The 17967-nt window shown below is 56.2% G+C and overlaps 1 protein-coding gene across 3 annotated transcripts in view; it reads right to left on the bottom strand.

The window, feature by feature from the left end:
* The window catches only part of uroc1 (urocanate hydratase 1), a 247599-nt gene that overhangs the window by 18181 nt on the left and 211451 nt on the right, over positions 1–17967 (bottom strand). For all 3 annotated transcript variants that reach the window (XM_072473093.1, XM_072473094.1, XM_072473095.1), the window contains 2 exons: positions 2390–2463; positions 1005–1103 (listed from right to left, as the gene is read on the bottom strand). In XM_072473093.1, the coding sequence (XP_072329194.1) occupies positions 1005–1103; positions 2390–2463 (173 nt within the window). The remainder of the gene's footprint in view (positions 1–1004; positions 1104–2389; positions 2464–17967) is intronic.

Genomic DNA, 17967 nt, shown 5'->3' with positions numbered 1-17967 from the left:
GACGGCAGATTTCCTTCGCTAAAGGACTTTGGTGAACCAGATGGGTTTTTACTACAATGGGCAATGGTTTCATGGTCACCATGACCCTCGCTTTTCAATTCAACTAGGGCAGCACGGTAGCATTGTGGCTAGCACAATTGCTTCACAGCTCCAGGGTCCCAGGTTCGATTCCCGGCTTGGGTCACTGTCTGTGCGGAGTTTGCACATCCTCCCCGTGTCTGCGTGGGTTTCCTCCGGGCGCTCCGGTTTCCTCCCACAGTCCAAAGATGTGCAGGTTAGGTGGATTGGCCGTGATAAATTGCCCTTCGTGTCCAAAATTGCCCTTAGTGTTGGGTGGGGTTACTGGGTTATGGGGATAGGGTGGAGGTGTTGACCTTGGGTAGGGTGCTCTTTCCAAGAGCTGGTGCGGACTCGATGGGCTGAATGGCCTCTTTCTGCACTGTAAATTCTATGAATTCCAGATGTAATAGCAACTATCCTGGTTGGGATTGAACCCATGCCTCCAAAACATTAGCCTCTAGATTACTAGCCCAGTGACATTACCACGATGCCACCAGCTCCCCCAACTCACAAAAGCCCATGGAACAACATCAAGCTGACATCTAGGATAAAGCTGATCTGGTTAAGCAACACCTCAGTCTTCCAATTCTCATCCCTGTTTTCAAATCCCTCCTCTCTCTCTATCTCTGTAATCTCCTTCAGCCTCACAACCCCCCAAAAATCGCTGTGCTCCTCTAATTCTGGCCTCTTCAGTATCGCTGGTTTTAAACACTGCGCCAGTGATGGTCGTGCCCCCAGCTACCTGGGCACTAAGCTCTGGACTTTCCTCGCTGAAATCTCTGGTCCTCTTTATCCTGCTTTCCTCTTGCAAGACACTCCTTAAAACCTTCCTTTTTGACCAATATCTCCTTTTGCGGTTGGTGTGAAACGTTGCTGTTAATGCCCTTGGGGGATGGTTGATTCATTACAGGTGCTACACAAATACAAGTTGTTGTTGCTTTTACCTTGATCTTGCCCGCAGCAATAGCTCGGTTTATCGCCACCGCTATCTTCACTCGTCCGTTCTGGTCTGAGTACAAAATGCGAGCTTGGGACCCAACCACCTGAAAACGCAAAGCACGAAATCTCAGGCCAGTCCGAAGCCAAAGGATTCTGTCCCTGCCAGATAACCGATGTTCGTCCCCCCAGCAACCATCCTCGTCAATCCTGTTGAGCACCTACCCTAATCCCCTCACATCCTTCCTGAAATGCAGTGTCCACAAACACACAGTAGCTCCAGGCGAGGGTGAAACACTTTGGGCGGGATTCTCCCAGGCCTGGGCCGCGGCGCCAGCGTGGTTGGCGCGGTGCCGGCATGGTTGGTGTGGCGCCGGCGTGGTTGGCGCGGCGCCGGCGTGGTTGGCGCGGCACCGGCGTGGTTGGCGCGGCGCTGGCATGGTTGGCACGGCACCGGCGTGGTTGGCACGGCACCGGCGTGGTTGGCGCGGCGCTGGCATGGTTGGCACGGCACCGGCGTGGTTGGTGCGGCGCCGGCGTGGTTGGCGCGGCGCCAGCGTGGTTGGCGCGGCGCCAGCGTGGTTGGCGCGGTGCCGGCATGGTTGGTGCGGCGCCGGCGTGGTTGGTGCGGCGCCGGCGTGGTTGGCACGGCGCCAGCGTGGTTGGCGCGGAGCCGGCGTGGTTGGCGCGGAGCCGGCATGGTTGGCACGGCACCAGCGTGGTTGGCGCGGCGCCAGCGTGGTTGGCGCGGCGCCAGCGTGGTTGGCGCGGCGCCAGCGTGGTTGGCGCGGCACCAGCGTGGTTGGCGCGGCGCCAGTCGCGGGCCGCCCTACGCAGCCGGCCCGCCAATTCTCCAGCCCGGATGGGCCGAGCGGCCGTAAGAAAAGAACCGAGTCCCGCCGGCGCCGTTCTAACCTGCTCTGGGCTGGCGGGACCTCGGCGTGTAAGGGTCGGGTGGCGGCCTTTGGCGGGGGGATGGGAGGGGGGAGGTCCGACCCTGGCCCCTTCCAGATAGTTAGAATAATAATCTTTATTGTCACAAGTAGGCTCACATTAACACTGCAATGAAGTTACTGTGAAAAGCCCCTAGTTGCCACATTCCGGCGCCTGTTCGGGTACACAGAGGGAGAATTCAGAATGTCCAATCCACTTAACAGCACGTCTTTCGGGACTTGTGGGAGGAAACCGGAGCACCCGGAGGAAACCCACGCAGACACGGGGAGAACGTGCAGACTCCACACAGACATGTCACAGACAGGGAGGGCGGGGGGGGTGGTGTGGGAGCGTGCAGTGGGTGTGGGGCGTGGGGGAAGCAGGACTAATTCCAATGGGGATGATCCAGCTGCAATTGACAGCGCTGGAGAGGAGAAGGATAATTTCAGACTATACAAACCATGTTGTGCTTTGCGGCCTCCCTGATCCAGTGGATGTTGTCTGAATATTGTTGCTTCACAAAACTGCTGGTCTCTGAAACGTAGAACACAGACACATCACTGTTACAATGGGATCCACACAAAATGCAGGAGGATTCTCCTGGGTGATGGGTCAAGCGACCAATATTACATCCGTCCAGTTCAGAATTCCTCATCCCAATCCAGTATCTCACCATCCCAAGTGGAAGTTAATGTAATATGGACATCCCAGCCATCGAGAGATCTTCACTGTTCCAATTTAACCTGTCCTGGGAGTGTTTGAAGGTGACACTGTAGAGGGAGCTTTACTCTGTATCTAACCCCGTGCTGTACCTGTCCTGGGAGTGTTTGATGGGGACAGTGTCGAGGGAGCTTTACTCTGTATCTAACCCCGTGCTGGACCTGTCCTGGGAGTGTTTGATGGGGACAGTGTAGAGGGAGCTTTACTCTGTATCTAACCCTGTGCTGTGCCTGTCCTGGGAGTGTTTGATGGGGACAGTGTAGAGGGAGCTTTACTCTGTATCTAACCCCGTGCTGTACCTGCCCTGGAAGTGTTTGATGGGGACAGTGTAGAGGGAGCTTTACTCTATATCTAACCCTGTGCTGTGCCTGTCCTGGGAGTGTTTGATGGGGACAGTGTAGAGGGAGCTTAACTCTGAATCTAACGCCGTGCTGTACCTGTCCTAGGAGTGTTTGATGGGGACAGTGTAGAGGGAGCTTTACTCTATATCTAACCCCGTGCTGTACCTGCCCTGGGAGTGTTTGATGGGGACAGTGTAGAGGGAGCTTTACTCTGTTTCTAACCCCGTGCTGTACCTGTCCTGGGAGTGTTTGATGGGGACAGTGTAGAGGGAGCTTTACTCTGTATCTAACCCCGTGCTGTACCTGTCCTGGGAGTGTTTGATGGGGACAGTGTAGAGGGAGCTTTACTCTGTACCTAACCCCGTGCTGTACCTGTCCTGGGAGTGTTTGATGGGGACAGTGTGGAGGGAGCTTTACTCTGTATCTCACCCCGTGCTGTACCTGTCCTGGGAGTGTTTGATGGGGACAGTGTAGAGGGAGCTTTACTCTGTATCTAACCCCGTGCTGTACCTGTCCTGGGAGTGTTTGATGGGGACAGTGTGGAGGGAGCTTTACTCTGTATCTAACCCCGTGCTGTACCTGTCCTGGGAGTGTTTGATGGGGTCAGTATAGAGGGAGCTTTACTCTGTATCTAACCCCGTGCTGTATCTGCCCTGGGAGTGTTTGATGGGGACAGTGTAGAGTGAGCTTTATCTGTATCTAACCCCGTGCTGTACCTGTCCTGGGAGTGTTTAATGGGAACAGTGTAGAGGGAGCTTTGCTCTGTACCTCACCCCGTGCTGTACCTGTCCTGGGAGTGTTTGATGGGGACAGTGCAGAGGGAGCTTTACTCTGTCTCTAACCCCGTGCTGTACCTGTCCTGGGAGTGTTTGATGGGGTCAGTGTAGAGGGAGCTTTACTCTGTATCTAACCCCGTGCTGTACCTGTCCTGGGAGTGTTTGATGGGGACAGTGTAGATGGAGCTTTACTCTGTATCTAACCACCTGCTGTACCTGTCCTGGGAGTATTTGATGGGGACAGTGTAGAGGGAGCTTTACTCAGTATCTAACCCCGTGCTGTATCTGCCCTGGGAGTGTTTGATGGGGACAGTGTAGAGGGAGCTGTACTCTGTGTCTAACCCCGTGCTGTACCTGTCCTGGGAGGGTTTGATGGGGACAGTGTAGAGGGAGCTGTACTCTGTGTCTAACCCCGTGCTGTACCTGTCCTGGGAGTGTTTGATGGGGACAGTGTAGAGGGAGCTGTACTCTGTGTCTAACCCCGTGCTGTACCTGTCCTGGGAGTGTTTGATGGGGACAGTATAGAGGGAGCTTTACTCTGTATCTAACCCCGTGCTGTACATGTCCTGGGAGTGTTTGATGGAGACAGTGTAGATGGAGCTTTACTCTGTATCTAACCACCTGCTGTACCTGTCCTGGGAGTGTTTGATGGGGACAGTGTAGAGGGAGCTTTACTCTGTATCTAACCCCGTGCTATACCTGTCCTGGGAGTGTTTGATGGGGACAGTGTGGGGGGAGCTTTACTCTGTATCTAACCCCGTGCTGTACCTGTCCTGGGAGTGTTTGATGGGGACAGTGTAGATGGAGCTTTACTCTGTATCTAACCACCTGCTGTACCTGTCCTGGGAGTGTTTGATGGGGACAGTGTAGAGGGAGCTTTACTCAGTATCTAACCCCGTGATGTACCTGTCCTGGGAGTGTTTGATGGGGACAGTGTAGAGGGAGCTTTACTCAGTATCTAACCCCGTGCTGTACCTGCCCTGGGAGTGTTTGATGGGGACAGTGTAGAGGGAGCTTTGCTCTGTATCTAACCCCGTGCTGTATCTGCCCTGGGAGTGTTTGATGGGGACAGTGTAGAGGGAGCTTTACTCTGTATCTAACCCCGTGCTGTACCTGTCCTGGGAGTGTTTGATGGGGCTTGTGATGGATGATCAATTACACAGAGACGAGAGTTGGATGTAATCGAGGCTTTATTACACTGAGATGTGTGGCCTCCTACAGCAGCTGGCGAAATGGCTGCTGTACGAGGAGCACACATATTTATACTCCGCCTACTGGGCGGAGCCAGCAGGCAGGGAACTACAGGAGCCTTACCGTAAAGCACCTACACCAACATCCTCTATATACAATATATACATCAGTGGTGACTACCACAGCTTGGTTTGAAGAATAACTGCTCACTGACAACCTGAGAATGAATTCAAAACTTCAATAGCCAAGGCTGGTTCTCCTAATCTCTTCTACCTGATTGATTTCAATTGTTTTGACCCTTCTACTTGGCTCTTTGCAAATTTAAAAAGTAAAGTCACCTCAATGTGTCTGTGGTGCTGATTGGGGTCAAATTGTCTTCAGCTGTGGGTAAAACATACCAACTTTGTCACTTCGTTGATGTTAACATCTGGAACTGGGATTAAACCGACTCAAACAAAAGATATTTCTGACTCCCTAATGTCCAAGGATTAAATGAGGCTTCACAGAGTGGGTGACAAATGTGTCTCATTGAGAGCCTGCAGTCTGGGGGCTGAGTGGATTAACAAGTCTGTTTGAATTTTAACTTTGCAATTCTACTGGACAGGAAATGAGGGAGAGGAATGGAGGTCGGGAGCAAATCCTGAATGTGATTAGGAGCAATTGCCGTTCACATGTAACCTTTCAGCTTTTAAATCCAACCTTTTGACATTTGATTGAGTTTACAAGCAGGAGGGATGTGGAAATGTATTAACTCTGCCAGTAAAAGAGGCCAACGTTTTCATAAAATTACAAAGAGTGTCGTAAATCGTCCCAGGAGGTTTCAACTGAATTAGTTTCCCTATTTCTTTATTCACTCCTGTGGGTTTCTCCTCTCTCTTTCGTGAAGTCCAGGGACCCTGGAATTCCTCACTCCCCCCAAACACTGCCCCCCCCCCCCCTACACACACACACCCACTGCCTCCACAATCCTCAAATTTGCGGAAGCCATTCGCCATTCAGGCCGTCTGATCTTGACCATCTTGCGAAGAACACAAGGAATGGAAGCAGGAGTAGGCCCCAGGCCCTTCGAGCCTGACCCGCCATCCAGTACGATCATGGCTGACCTGTGCCGGACTCAGCTCCTTTTCTCTGCCATTTCCCCAGAGCCCCTCCATCTATCGGATATTTATCCACTTCCATGTTAAATACTTCTAATGATCCGGCCTCCACCACCCTCCGGGGCAGAGAGTTCCAGAGATTCACCACCCTCTGCGGGAAGGGGTTTCTACGCATCTCAGTTTTAAATGACCGGCCCTTTATCCTGTGGCTATGTCCCCTTGTTCGAGACTCTCTCACCAGTAAAAACATCTCACCCTCTACCCTGTGAGGCCTCCTCAGGGTCTTATATGTCCGAATAAGGTCACCCCTCACTCTTCTAAACTCCAAGGAATACAGACCCAGGCTATATAGTCCCTCTTGATAGGACAACCCTCTCATCCCAGGGATTATCCTGGTGAATCTCCTTCGGAACTGCCTCCAATGTCACTATATCCTCTTTTAGATAAGGGGACCAAAACTGTACGCAGTATTCCCGGTGAGACCTCACCAACACCCTGTACAATTGCAACAAAACCTCCCGATTTTTAAACCCCAATCCCTTTGCAATAAGGGCCAAAATGCCGTTTGCCACCTTGACTACTTGTTGAACCTGCCTGCTAGCTTTTTATGATTCATGCACTCGAACACCCAGATCCCTCTGTACCTCACTCACCTGCAGTCTCTCTGCATTTAGGTAATCTGCCTTTTGATTCCTCCTACTGAAATGCGTGACCTCGCACTTCCCCACATTAAACTCCATTTGGCAGGATTTTGTCCAGTCACCCAGTATATCTATATATTTTTAAATTCATTTACGGGATGTGGACGTCCCGCTAGCATTTATTGCCCATCCCTAGTTGCCCTTCAGAAGGTGGGGGTGAGCTGCCTTCTTGAGCCGCAGCAGTCCCTGAGGTGTAGGTACACCCACTGTGCTGTTAGGGAGGGAGTTCCAGGCTGTTGCCCCAGCGACAGTGAAGGAGCGGCCGATATATTTCCCAGTCGGGGTGGTGAGTGACTTGGAGGGGAAGCCCCAGGTGGTGGGGCTCCCAGGTATCTGCTGCTCTTGTCCTTCTAGATGGTGGTGGTCGTGGGTTTGGAAGGTGCTGTCCGAGGAGCCTTGGTGAGTTACTGCAGTGCATCTTGTAGATGGTACACGCGGCTGTCACTGTGTGTCGGTGGTGGAGGGTTTGAATGCTTGTGGAAGGGGAAGCAATCAAGCGGGGCTGCTTTGTCCTGGATGGTGTCGAGCTTCTCGAGGGTTGTTGGAGCTGCGCTCATCCAGGCAAGTGGAGAGTATTCCATCACACTCCTGACTTGTGGCTTGTAGATGGTGGACAGGCTTTAGGGGGGTCGGGAGATGAGTTATTCGACGTAGGATTCCCAGCCTCTGACCTGCTCTGGTAGCCACAGTATAAATGTGGCTGGGTCCAGTTCAGTTTCTGATCAATGGTAACCCCCAGGGTGTTGAAGAATAACAATATTATCATCACAAAATGCCCTTCCACCTATTTTCATATCATTGGCAAATTTGGAAACTTTTCATTCTATTCCTTCCTCCAGGTCATTAATGTAAATAGTGAACAATTGCGAGCCAAGATCTGATCCCTGCGGTACTGCACTAGTTACATCTTTCCACTCTGAAAACAACCCATTTATTCCAACTAAATGGGGACAGGCGGGCTGAAAAATCCGGCCTGACGTCCACAGGTTCCCCTCCATCTACTCTCCCTGTTGCAACCTCAAAGAATTCGAGCAAACTTGCCAAACATGATTTACCTTTCATAAAACCATGTTGACTAGGTTTGATTATATTTAGCTTTATAAATGATTGGCTATTTCCTCTTTGATTATTGACTCCAGCATCGTGCTATTAATTGATGTTAAACTAACCGGCCGAGAGTTCCCCGTCTCTCTCTTTCTCCCGTGGCGTCGCCAAACCGGCATCAGGAATGGGGTGGAGGTTTGCGAACAATTGAGGAACTACAGACCAGAGTGGCGGGAACCACTCCGGCGTTGAGCCGCACCAAAGGTGCGGAATCCTCCCGACCTTCAGGGGCTGGGCCGGCCCCGGAGTGGTTTGCGCCGTGCCGGCCGGCGGGGAAAGGGCTTGGCACCGCGCTGAAGGGCCTCCGCCAGCCGGCGCGGGTTGGCGCATGCACGGGAGGGTTCGCCTCCCCATCGGCCATGGCGGAGGAATAGAGTGCCCCCACGGCACAGGCCCGCCCGCGGATCGGTGGGCCCCGATCGCGGGCCAGGACACTGTGGGGGCACCTCTCGGGGCCAAAGCAGCTCGCGCCCCCCCCCCCAAGAATCCCGGATACCACCCGCGTCGCCAGGTCCCGCCGATAAGGACATACTCTAATTTACGCCGGCGGGACTGGCAAAGAATAGGCGGCCACTCGGCCCAGCGTGGGCCGGAAAATCGCCGGGGCGGCCGCTACCAGCGGCCGGCGACCGGCGTGGCGCAATTCCCGCCCCCGCCAACTCCCCCGCACCGGAGAATTCAGCAGCCGGCGGGGGCGATATTCACACTGCCCCCCGGTGATTCTCCGACCCGATGGGGGGTCGGAGAATCCCGCCCCAGGATTTTCGTTGGCAGCAAGAAAGCATTTTCACACCGTCCCATTCGCTGCAGACTCATTAAATATTCATCCGCGGAAAACATGCTGGAATGCTGATGGGAATTCTCTCGCTTGCTGTGACCTCACTCCCTCAGTACTGACCCTCTGACAGTGCAGCACTCCCTCAGTACTGACCCTCTGACAGTGCGGCACTCCCTCAATACTGACCCTCTGACAGTGCAGCACTCCCTCAGTACTGACCCTCTGACAGTGCGGCACTCCCTCAGTACTGACCCTCTGACAGTGCGGCACTCCCTCAGTACTGACCCTCTGACAGTGCGGCACTCCCTCAGTACTGACCCTCTGACAGTGCAGCACTCCCTCAGTACTGACCCTCTGACAGTGCAGCACTCCCTCAGTACTGACCCTCTGACAGTGCAGCACTCCCTCAGTACTGACCCTCTGACAGTGCAGCACTCCCTCAGTACTGACCCTCTGACAGTGCAGCACTCCCTCAGTACTGACCCTCTGACAGTGCAGCACTCCCTCAGTACTGACCCTCTGACAGTGCAGCACTCCCTCAGTACTGACCCTCTGACAGGGCAGCACTCCCTCAGTACTGACCCTCTGACAGTGCGGCACTCCCTCGGTACTGACCCTCTGACAGTGCAGCGCTCCCTCAGTACTGACCCTCTGACAGTGCAGCGCTCCCTCAGTACTGACCCTCTGACAGTGTGACAGTCCCTTAGTACTGACCCTCTGACAGTGCAGTGCTCCCTCAGTACTGACCCTCTGATAGTGCAGCACTCCCTCAGTACTGACCCTCTGACAGTGCGGCACTCCCTCAGTACTGACCCTCTGACAGTGCGACACTCCCTTAGTACTGACCCTCTGACAGTGCAGCGCTCCCTCAGTACTGACCCTCTGACAGTGCGGCACTCCCTCAGTACTGACCCTCTGACAGTTCAGCATTCCCTCAGTACTGACCCTCTGACAGTGCAGCACTCCCTCAGTACTGACCCTCTGACAGTGCAGCACTCCCTCAGTACTGACCCTCTGACAGTGCAGCGCTCCCTCAGTACTGACCCTCTGACAGTGCAGCACTCCCTCAGTACTGACCCTCTGACAGTGCAGCACTCCCTCAGTACTGACCCTCTGACAGTGTGGCAGTCCCTCAGTACTGAACCTCTGACAGTGCAGCACTCCCTCAGTACTGACCCTCTGACAGTGCGGCACTCCCTCAGTACTGACCCTCTGACAGTGCGGCACTCCCTCAGCACTGACCGTCTGACAGTGCAGCACTCCTTCAGTACTGACCCTCTGACAGTGCAGCACTCCCTCAGTACTGACCCTCTGACAGTGCAGCACTCCCTCAGTACTGACCCTCTGATATTGCAGCACTCCCTCAGTACTGACCCTCTGACAGTGCGGCACTCCCTCAGTACTGTCGCTCTGACAGTGCAGCCCTCCATCAGTACTGACCCTCTGACAGTGCAGCACTCCCTCAGTACTGACCCTCTGACAGTGCAGCACTCCCTCAGTACTGACCCTCTGACAGTGCGACACTCCCTTTGTACTGACCCTCTGACAGTGCAGCGCTCCCTCAGTACTGACCCTCTGACAGTGCAGCACTCCCTCAGTACTGACCCTCTGACAGTGCGGCAGTCCCTCAGTACTGACCCTCTGACAGTGCAGCACTCCCTCAGTACTGACCCTCTGACAGTGCGGCACTCCCTCAGTACTGACCCTCTGACAGTGCGGCACTCCCTCAGCACTGACCGTCTGACAGTGCAGCACTCCTTCAGTACTGACCCTCTGACAGTGCAGCACTCCCTCAGTACTGTCGCTCTGACAGTGCAGCACTCCATCAGTACTGACCCTCTGACAGTGCAGCACTCCCTCAGTACTGTCGCTCTGACAGTGCAGCACTCCATCAGTACTGACCCTCTGACAGTGCAGCACTCCCTCAGTACTGACCCTCTGACAGTGCAGCACTCCCTCAGTACTGACCCTCTGACAGTGCGGCACTCCCTCAGTACTGACCCTCTGACAGTGCAGCACTCCCTCAGTACTGACCCTCTGACAGTGCAGCAGTCCCTCAGTGCTGACCCTCTGACAGTGAAGCACTCCCTCAGTACTGACCCTCTGACAGTGCAGCACTCCCTCAGCACTGACCCTCTGACAGTGCGGCACTCCCTCAGTACTGACCCTCTGACAGTGCGGCACTCCCTCAGCACTGGCCCTCTGACAGTGCGGCACTCCCTCAGTACTGACCCTCTGACAGTGCAGCACTCCCTCAGCACTGACCCTCTGACAGTGCAGCACTCGCTCGGTACTGACCCTCTGACAGTGCGGCACTCCCTCAGTACTGACCCTCTGACGGTGCAGCACTCCCTCAGTACTGACCCTCTGACAGTGCAGCAGTCCCTCAGTGCTGACCCTCTGACAGTGCAACACTCCCTCAGTACTCACCCTCTGACAGTGCAGCACTCCCTCAGTACTGACCCTCTGACAGTGCAGCACTCCCTCAGTACTGACCCTCTGACAGTGCGGCACTCCCTCAGCACTGACCCTCTGACAGTGCGGCACTCCCTCAGTACTGACCCTCTGACAGTGCAGCACATCTCAGTACTGACCCTCTGACAGTGCGGCACTCCCTCAGTACTGACCCTCTGACAGTGCAGCACTCCCTCAGTACTGACCCTCTGATAGTGCGGCACTCCCTCGGTACTGACCCTCTGACAGTACAGCGCTCCCTCAGTACTGACCCTCTGACAGTGCAGCACTCCCTCAGTACTGACCCTCTGACAATGCGACACTCCCTTAGTACTGACCCTCTGACAGTGCAGCGCTCCCTCAGTACTGACCCTCTGACAGTGCAGCACTCCCTCAGTACTGACCCTCTGACAGTGCGGCACTCCCTCAGTACTGACCCTCTGACAGTGCGACACTCCCTCCGTACTGACCCTCTGACAGTGCAGCACTCCCTCAGTACTGACCCTCTGACAGTATGGCACTCCCTCAGTACTGACCCTCTGACAGTGCGGCACTCCCTCAGCACTGACCGTCTGACAGTGCAGCACTCCTTCAGTACTGACCCTCTGACAGTGCAGCACTCCCTCAGTACTGACCCTCTGACAGTGCAGCACTCCCTCAGTACTGACCCTCTGACATTGCAGCACTCCCTCATTACTGTCCCTCTGACAGTGCAGCACTCCATCAGTACTGACCCTCTGACAGTGCAGCACTCCCTCAGTACTGACCCTCTGACAGTGCAGCACTCCCTCAGTACTGACTCTCTGACAGTGCGGCACTCCCTCAGTACTGACCTTCTGACAGTGCAGCACTCCCTCAGTACTGACCCTCTGACAGTGCAGCACTCCCTCAGTACTGACCCTCTGACAGTGCGGCACTCCCTCAGCACTGGCCCTCTGACAGTGCGGCACTCCCTCAGTACTGACCCTCTGACAGTGCAGCACTCCCTCAGGACTGACCCTCTGACAGTGCAGCACTCCCTCAGTACTGACCCTCTGACAGTGCGGCACTCCCTCAGTACTGACCCTCTGACAGTGCAGCACTCCCTCAGTACTGACCCTCTGACAGTGCAGCAGTCCCTCAGTGCTGACCCTCTGACAGTGCAGCACTCCCTCAGTACTCACCCTCTGACAGTGCAGCACTCCCTCAGTACTGACCCTCTGACAGTGCGGCACTCCCTCAGTACTGACCCTCTGACAGTGCGGCACTCCCTCAGCACTGACCCTCTGACAGTGCGGCACTCCCTCAGTACTGACCCTCTGACAGTGCGGCACTCCCTCAGCACTGACCCTCTGACAGTGCGGCACTCCCTCAGTACTGACCCTCTGACAGTGCAGCACTCCCTCAGTACTGACCCTCTGACAGTGCGGCACTCCCTCAGTACTGACCCTCTGACAGTGCAGCGCTCCCTCAGTACTGACCCTCTGACAGTGCAGCACTCCCTCAGTACTGACCCTCTGACAGTGCAGCACTCCCTCAGTACTGACCCTCTGACAGTGCGACACTCCCTCCGTACTGACCCTCTGACAGTGCAGCACTCCCTCAGTACTGACCCTCTGACAGTGCGGCACTCCCTCAGTACTGACCCTCTGACAGTGCGGCACTCCCTCAGCACTGACCGTCTGACAGTGCAGCACTCCTTCAGTACTGACCCTCTGACAGTGCAGCACTCCCTCAGTACTGACCCTCTGACAGTGCAGCACTCCCTCAGTACTGACTCTCTGACAGTGCGGCACTCCCTCAGTACTGACCTTCTGACAGTGCAGCACTCCCTCAGTACTGACCCTCTGACAGTGCAGCACTCCCTCAGTACTGACCCTCTGACAGTGCGGCACTCCCTCAGCACTGGCCCTCTGACAGTGCGGCACTCCCTCAGTACTGACCCTCTGACAGTGCAGCACTCCCTCAGGACTGACCCTCTGACAGTGCAGCACTCCCTCAGTACTGACCCTCTGACAGTGCGGCACTCCCTCAGTACTGACCCTCTGACAGTGCAGCACTCCCTCAGTACTGACCCTCTGACAGTGCAGCAGTCCCTCAGTGCTGACCCTCTGACAGTGCAGCACTCCCTCAGTACTCACCCTCTGACAGTGCAGCACTCCCTCAGTACTGACCCTCTGACAGTGCGGCACTCCCTCAGTACTGACCCTCTGACAGTGCGGCACTCCCTCAGCACTGACCCTCTGACAGTGCGGCACTCCCTCAGTACTGACCCTCTGACAGTGCGGCACTCCCTCAGCACTGACCCTCTGACAGTGCGGCACTCCCTCAGTACTGACCCTCTGACAGTGCAGCACTCCCTCAGTACTGACCCTCTGACAGTGCGGCACTCCCTCAGTACTGACCCTCTGACAGTGCAGCGCTCCCTCAGTACTGACCCTCTGACAGTGCAGCACTCCCTCAGTACTGACCCTCTGACAGTGCAGCACTCCCTCAGTACTGACCCTCTGACAGTGCGACACTCCCTCCGTACTGACCCTCTGACAGTGCAGCACTCCCTCAGTACTGACCCTCTGACAGTGCGGCACTCCCTCAGTACTGACCCTCTGACAGTGCGGCACTCCCTCAGCACTGACCGTCTGACAGTGCAGCACTCCTTCAGTACTGACCCTCTGACAGTGCAGCACTCCCTCAGTACTGACCCTCTGACAGTGCAGCACTCCCTCAGTACTGACCCTCTGACATTGCAGCACTCCCTCAGTACTGACCCTCTGACAGTGCGGCACTCCCTCATTACTGACCCTCTGACAGTGCAGCACTCCATCAGTACTGACCCTCTGACAGTGCAGCACTCCCTCAGTACTGACCCTCTGACAGTGCAGCACTCCCTCAGTACTGACTCTCTGACAGTGCGGCACTCCCTCAGTACTGACCCTCTGACAGTGCAGCACTCCCTCAGTACTGACCCTCTGACAGTGCAGCACTCCCTCAGTACTGACCCTCTGACAGTGCGGCACTCCCTCAGCACTGGCGCTCTGACAGTGCGGCACTCCCCCAGTACTGACCCTCTGACAGTGCAGCACTCCCTCAGTAATGACCCTCTGACAGTGCAGCACTCCCTCAGTACTGACCCTCTGACAGTGCGGCACTCCCTCAGTACTGACCCTCTGACAGTGCAGCACTCCCTCAGTACTGACCCTCTGACAGTGCAGCAGTCCCTCAGTGCTGACCCTCTGACAGTGCAGCACTCCCTCAGTACTCACCCTCTGACAGTGCAGCACTCCCTCAGTACTGACCCTCTGACAGTGCGGCACTCCCTCAGTACTGACCCTCTGACAGTGCGGCACTCCCTCAGCACTGACCCTCTGACAGTGCGGCACTCCCTCAGTACTGACCCTCTGACAGTGCGGCACTCCCTCAGCACTGACCCTCTGACAGTGCGGCACTCCCTCAGTACTGACCCTCTGACAGTGCAGCACTCCCTCAGTACTGACCCTCTGACAGTGCGGCACTCCCTCGGTACTGACCCTCTGACAGTGCAGCGCTCCCTCAGTACTGACCCTCTGACAGTGCAGCACTCCCTCAGCACTGACCCTCTGACAGTGCGACACTCCCTCAGTACTGACCCTCTGACAGTGCAGCGCTCCCTCAGTACTGACCCTCTGACAGTGCAGCACTCCCTCAGTACTGACCCTCTGACAGTGCGGCACTCCCTCAGTACTGACCCTCTGACAGTGCGGCACTCCCTCAGCACTGACCGTCTGACAGTGCAGCACTCCTTCAGTACTGACCCTCTGACAGTGCAGCACTCCCTCAGTACTGACCCTCTGACAGTGCAGCACTCCCTCAGTACTCACCCTCTGACAGTGCAGCACTCCCTCAGTACTGACCCTCTGACAGTGCGGCACTCCCTCAGTACTGACCCTCTGACAGTGCGGCACTCCCTCAGCACTGACCCTCGGACAGTGCGGCACTCCCTCAGTACTGACCCTCTGACAGTGCGGCACTCCCTCAGCACTGACCCTCTGACAGTGCGGCACTCCCTCAGCACTGACCCTCTGACAGTGCAGCACTCCCTCAGTACTGACCCTCTGACAGTGCGGCACTCCCTCGGTACTGACCCTCTGACAGTGCAGCGCTCCCTCAGTACTGACCCTCTGACAGTGCAGCACTCCCTCAGCACTGACCCTCTGACAGTGCGACACTCCCTTAGTACTGACCCTCTGACAGTGCAGCGCTCCCTCAGTACTGACCCTCTGACAGTGCAGCACTCCCTCAGTACTGACCCTCTGACAGTGCGGCACTCCCTCAGTACTGACCCTCTGACAGTGCGACACTCCCTTAGTACTGACCCTCTGACAGTGCAGCGCTCCCTCAGTACTGACCCTCTGACAGTGCAGCACTCCCTCAGTACTGACCCTCTGACAGTGCGACACTCCCTTAGTACTGACCCTCTGACAGTGCAGCACTCCCTCAGTACTGACCCTCTGACAGTGCGGCACTCCCTCAGTACTGACCCTCTGACAGTGCAGCACTCCCTCAGTACTGACCCTTTGACAGTGCAGCACTCCCTCAGTACTGACCCTCTGACAGTGCAGCACTCCCTCAGTACTCACCCTCTGACAGTGCAGCACTCCCTCAGTACTGACCCTCTGACAGTGCGGCACTCCCTCAGTACTGACCCTCTGACAGTGCGGCACTCCCTCAGCACTGACCCTCTGACAGTGCGGCACTCCCTCAGTACTGACCCTCTGACAGTGCGGCACTCCCTCAGCACTGACCCTCTGACAGTGCGGCACTCCCTCAGTACTGACCCTCTGACAGTGCAGCACTCCCTCAGTACTGACCCTCTGACAGTGCGGCACTCCCTCAGTACTGACCCTCTGACAGTGCAGCGCTCCCTCAGTACTGACCCTCTGACAGTGCAGCACTCCCTCAGTACTGACCCTCTGACAGTGCAGCACTCCCTCAGTACTGACCCTCTGACAGTGCGACACTCCCTCCGTACTGACCCTCTGACAGTGCAGCACTCCCTCAGTACTGACCCTCTGACAGTGCGGCACTCCCTCAGTACTGACCCTCTGACAGTGCGGCACTCCCTCAGCACTGACCGTCTGACAGTGCAGCACTCCTTCAGTACTGACCCTCTGACAGTGCAGCACTCCCTCAGTACTGACCCTCTGACAGTGCAGCACTCCCTCAGTACTGACCCTCTGACATTGCAGCACTCCCTCAGTACTGACCCTCTGACAGTGCGGCACTCCCTCATTACTGACCCTCTGACAGTGCAGCACTCCATCAGTACTGACCCTCTGACAGTGCAGCACTCCCTCAGTACTGACCCTCTGACAGTGCAGCACTCCCTCAGTACTGACTCTCTGACAGTGCGGCACTCCCTCAGTACTGACCCTCTGACAGTGCAGCACTCCCTCAGTACTGACCCTCTGACAGTGCAGCACTCCCTCAGTACTGACCCTCTGACAGTGCGGCACTCCCTCAGCACTGGCGCTCTGACAGTGCGGCACTCCCCCAGTACTGACCCTCTGACAGTGCAGCACTCCCTCAGTAATGACCCTCTGACAGTGCAGCACTCCCTCAGTACTGACCCTCTGACAGTGCGGCACTCCCTCAGTACTGACCCTCTGACAGTGCAGCACTCCCTCAGTACTGACCCTCTGACAGTGCAGCAGTCCCTCAGTGCTGACCCTCTGACAGTGCAGCACTCCCTCAGTACTCACCCTCTGACAGTGCAGCACTCCCTCAGTACTGACCCTCTGACAGTGCGGCACTCCCTCAGTACTGACCCTCTGACAGTGCGGCACTCCCTCAGCACTGACCCTCTGACAGTGCGGCACTCCCTCAGTACTGACCCTCTGACAGTGCGGCACTCCCTCAGCACTGACCCTCTGACAGTGCGGCACTCCCTCAGTACTGACCCTCTGACAGTGCAGCACTCCCTCAGTACTGACCCTCTGACAGTGCGGCACTCCCTCGGTACTGACCCTCTGACAGTGCAGCGCTCCCTCAGTACTGACCCTCTGACAGTGCAGCACTCCCTCAGCACTGACCCTCTGACAGTGCGACACTCCCTCAGTACTGACCCTCTGACAGTGCAGCGCTCCCTCAGTACTGACCCTCTGACAGTGCAGCACTCCCTCAGTACTGACCCTCTGACAGTGCGGCACTCCCTCAGTACTGACCCTCTGACAGTGCGGCACTCCCTCAGCACTGACCGTCTGACAGTGCAGCACTCCTTCAGTACTGACCCTCTGACAGTGCAGCACTCCCTCAGTACTGACCCTCTGACAGTGCAGCACTCCCTCAGTACTCACCCTCTGACAGTGCAGCACTCCCTCAGTACTGACCCTCTGACAGTGCGGCACTCCCTCAGTACTGACCCTCTGACAGTGCGGCACTCCCTCAGCACTGACCCTCGGACAGTGCGGCACTCCCTCAGTACTGACCCTCTGACAGTGCGGCACTCCCTCAGCACTGACCCTCTGACAGTGCGGCACTCCCTCAGCACTGACCCTCTGACAGTGCAGCACTCCCTCAGTACTGACCCTCTGACAGTGCGGCACTCCCTCGGTACTGACCCTCTGACAGTGCAGCGCTCCCTCAGTACTGACCCTCTGACAGTGCAGCACTCCCTCAGCACTGACCCTCTGACAGTGCGACACTCCCTTAGTACTGACCCTCTGACAGTGCAGCGCTCCCTCAGTACTGACCCTCTGACAGTGCAGCACTCCCTCAGTACTGACCCTCTGACAGTGCGGCACTCCCTCAGTACTGACCCTCTGACAGTGCGACACTCCCTTAGTACTGACCCTCTGACAGTGCAGCGCTCCCTCAGTACTGACCCTCTGACAGTGCAGCACTCCCTCAGTACTGACCCTC

This window comes from Scyliorhinus torazame, chromosome 13 (genome assembly GCF_047496885.1).
Source record: "Scyliorhinus torazame isolate Kashiwa2021f chromosome 13, sScyTor2.1, whole genome shotgun sequence".
NCBI classification, from domain to species: domain Eukaryota; kingdom Metazoa; phylum Chordata; class Chondrichthyes; order Carcharhiniformes; family Scyliorhinidae; genus Scyliorhinus; species Scyliorhinus torazame.
The sequence above is the reverse complement of the archived record's forward strand: the minus strand, read 5'-3'. Positions and strand labels throughout refer to the sequence as shown.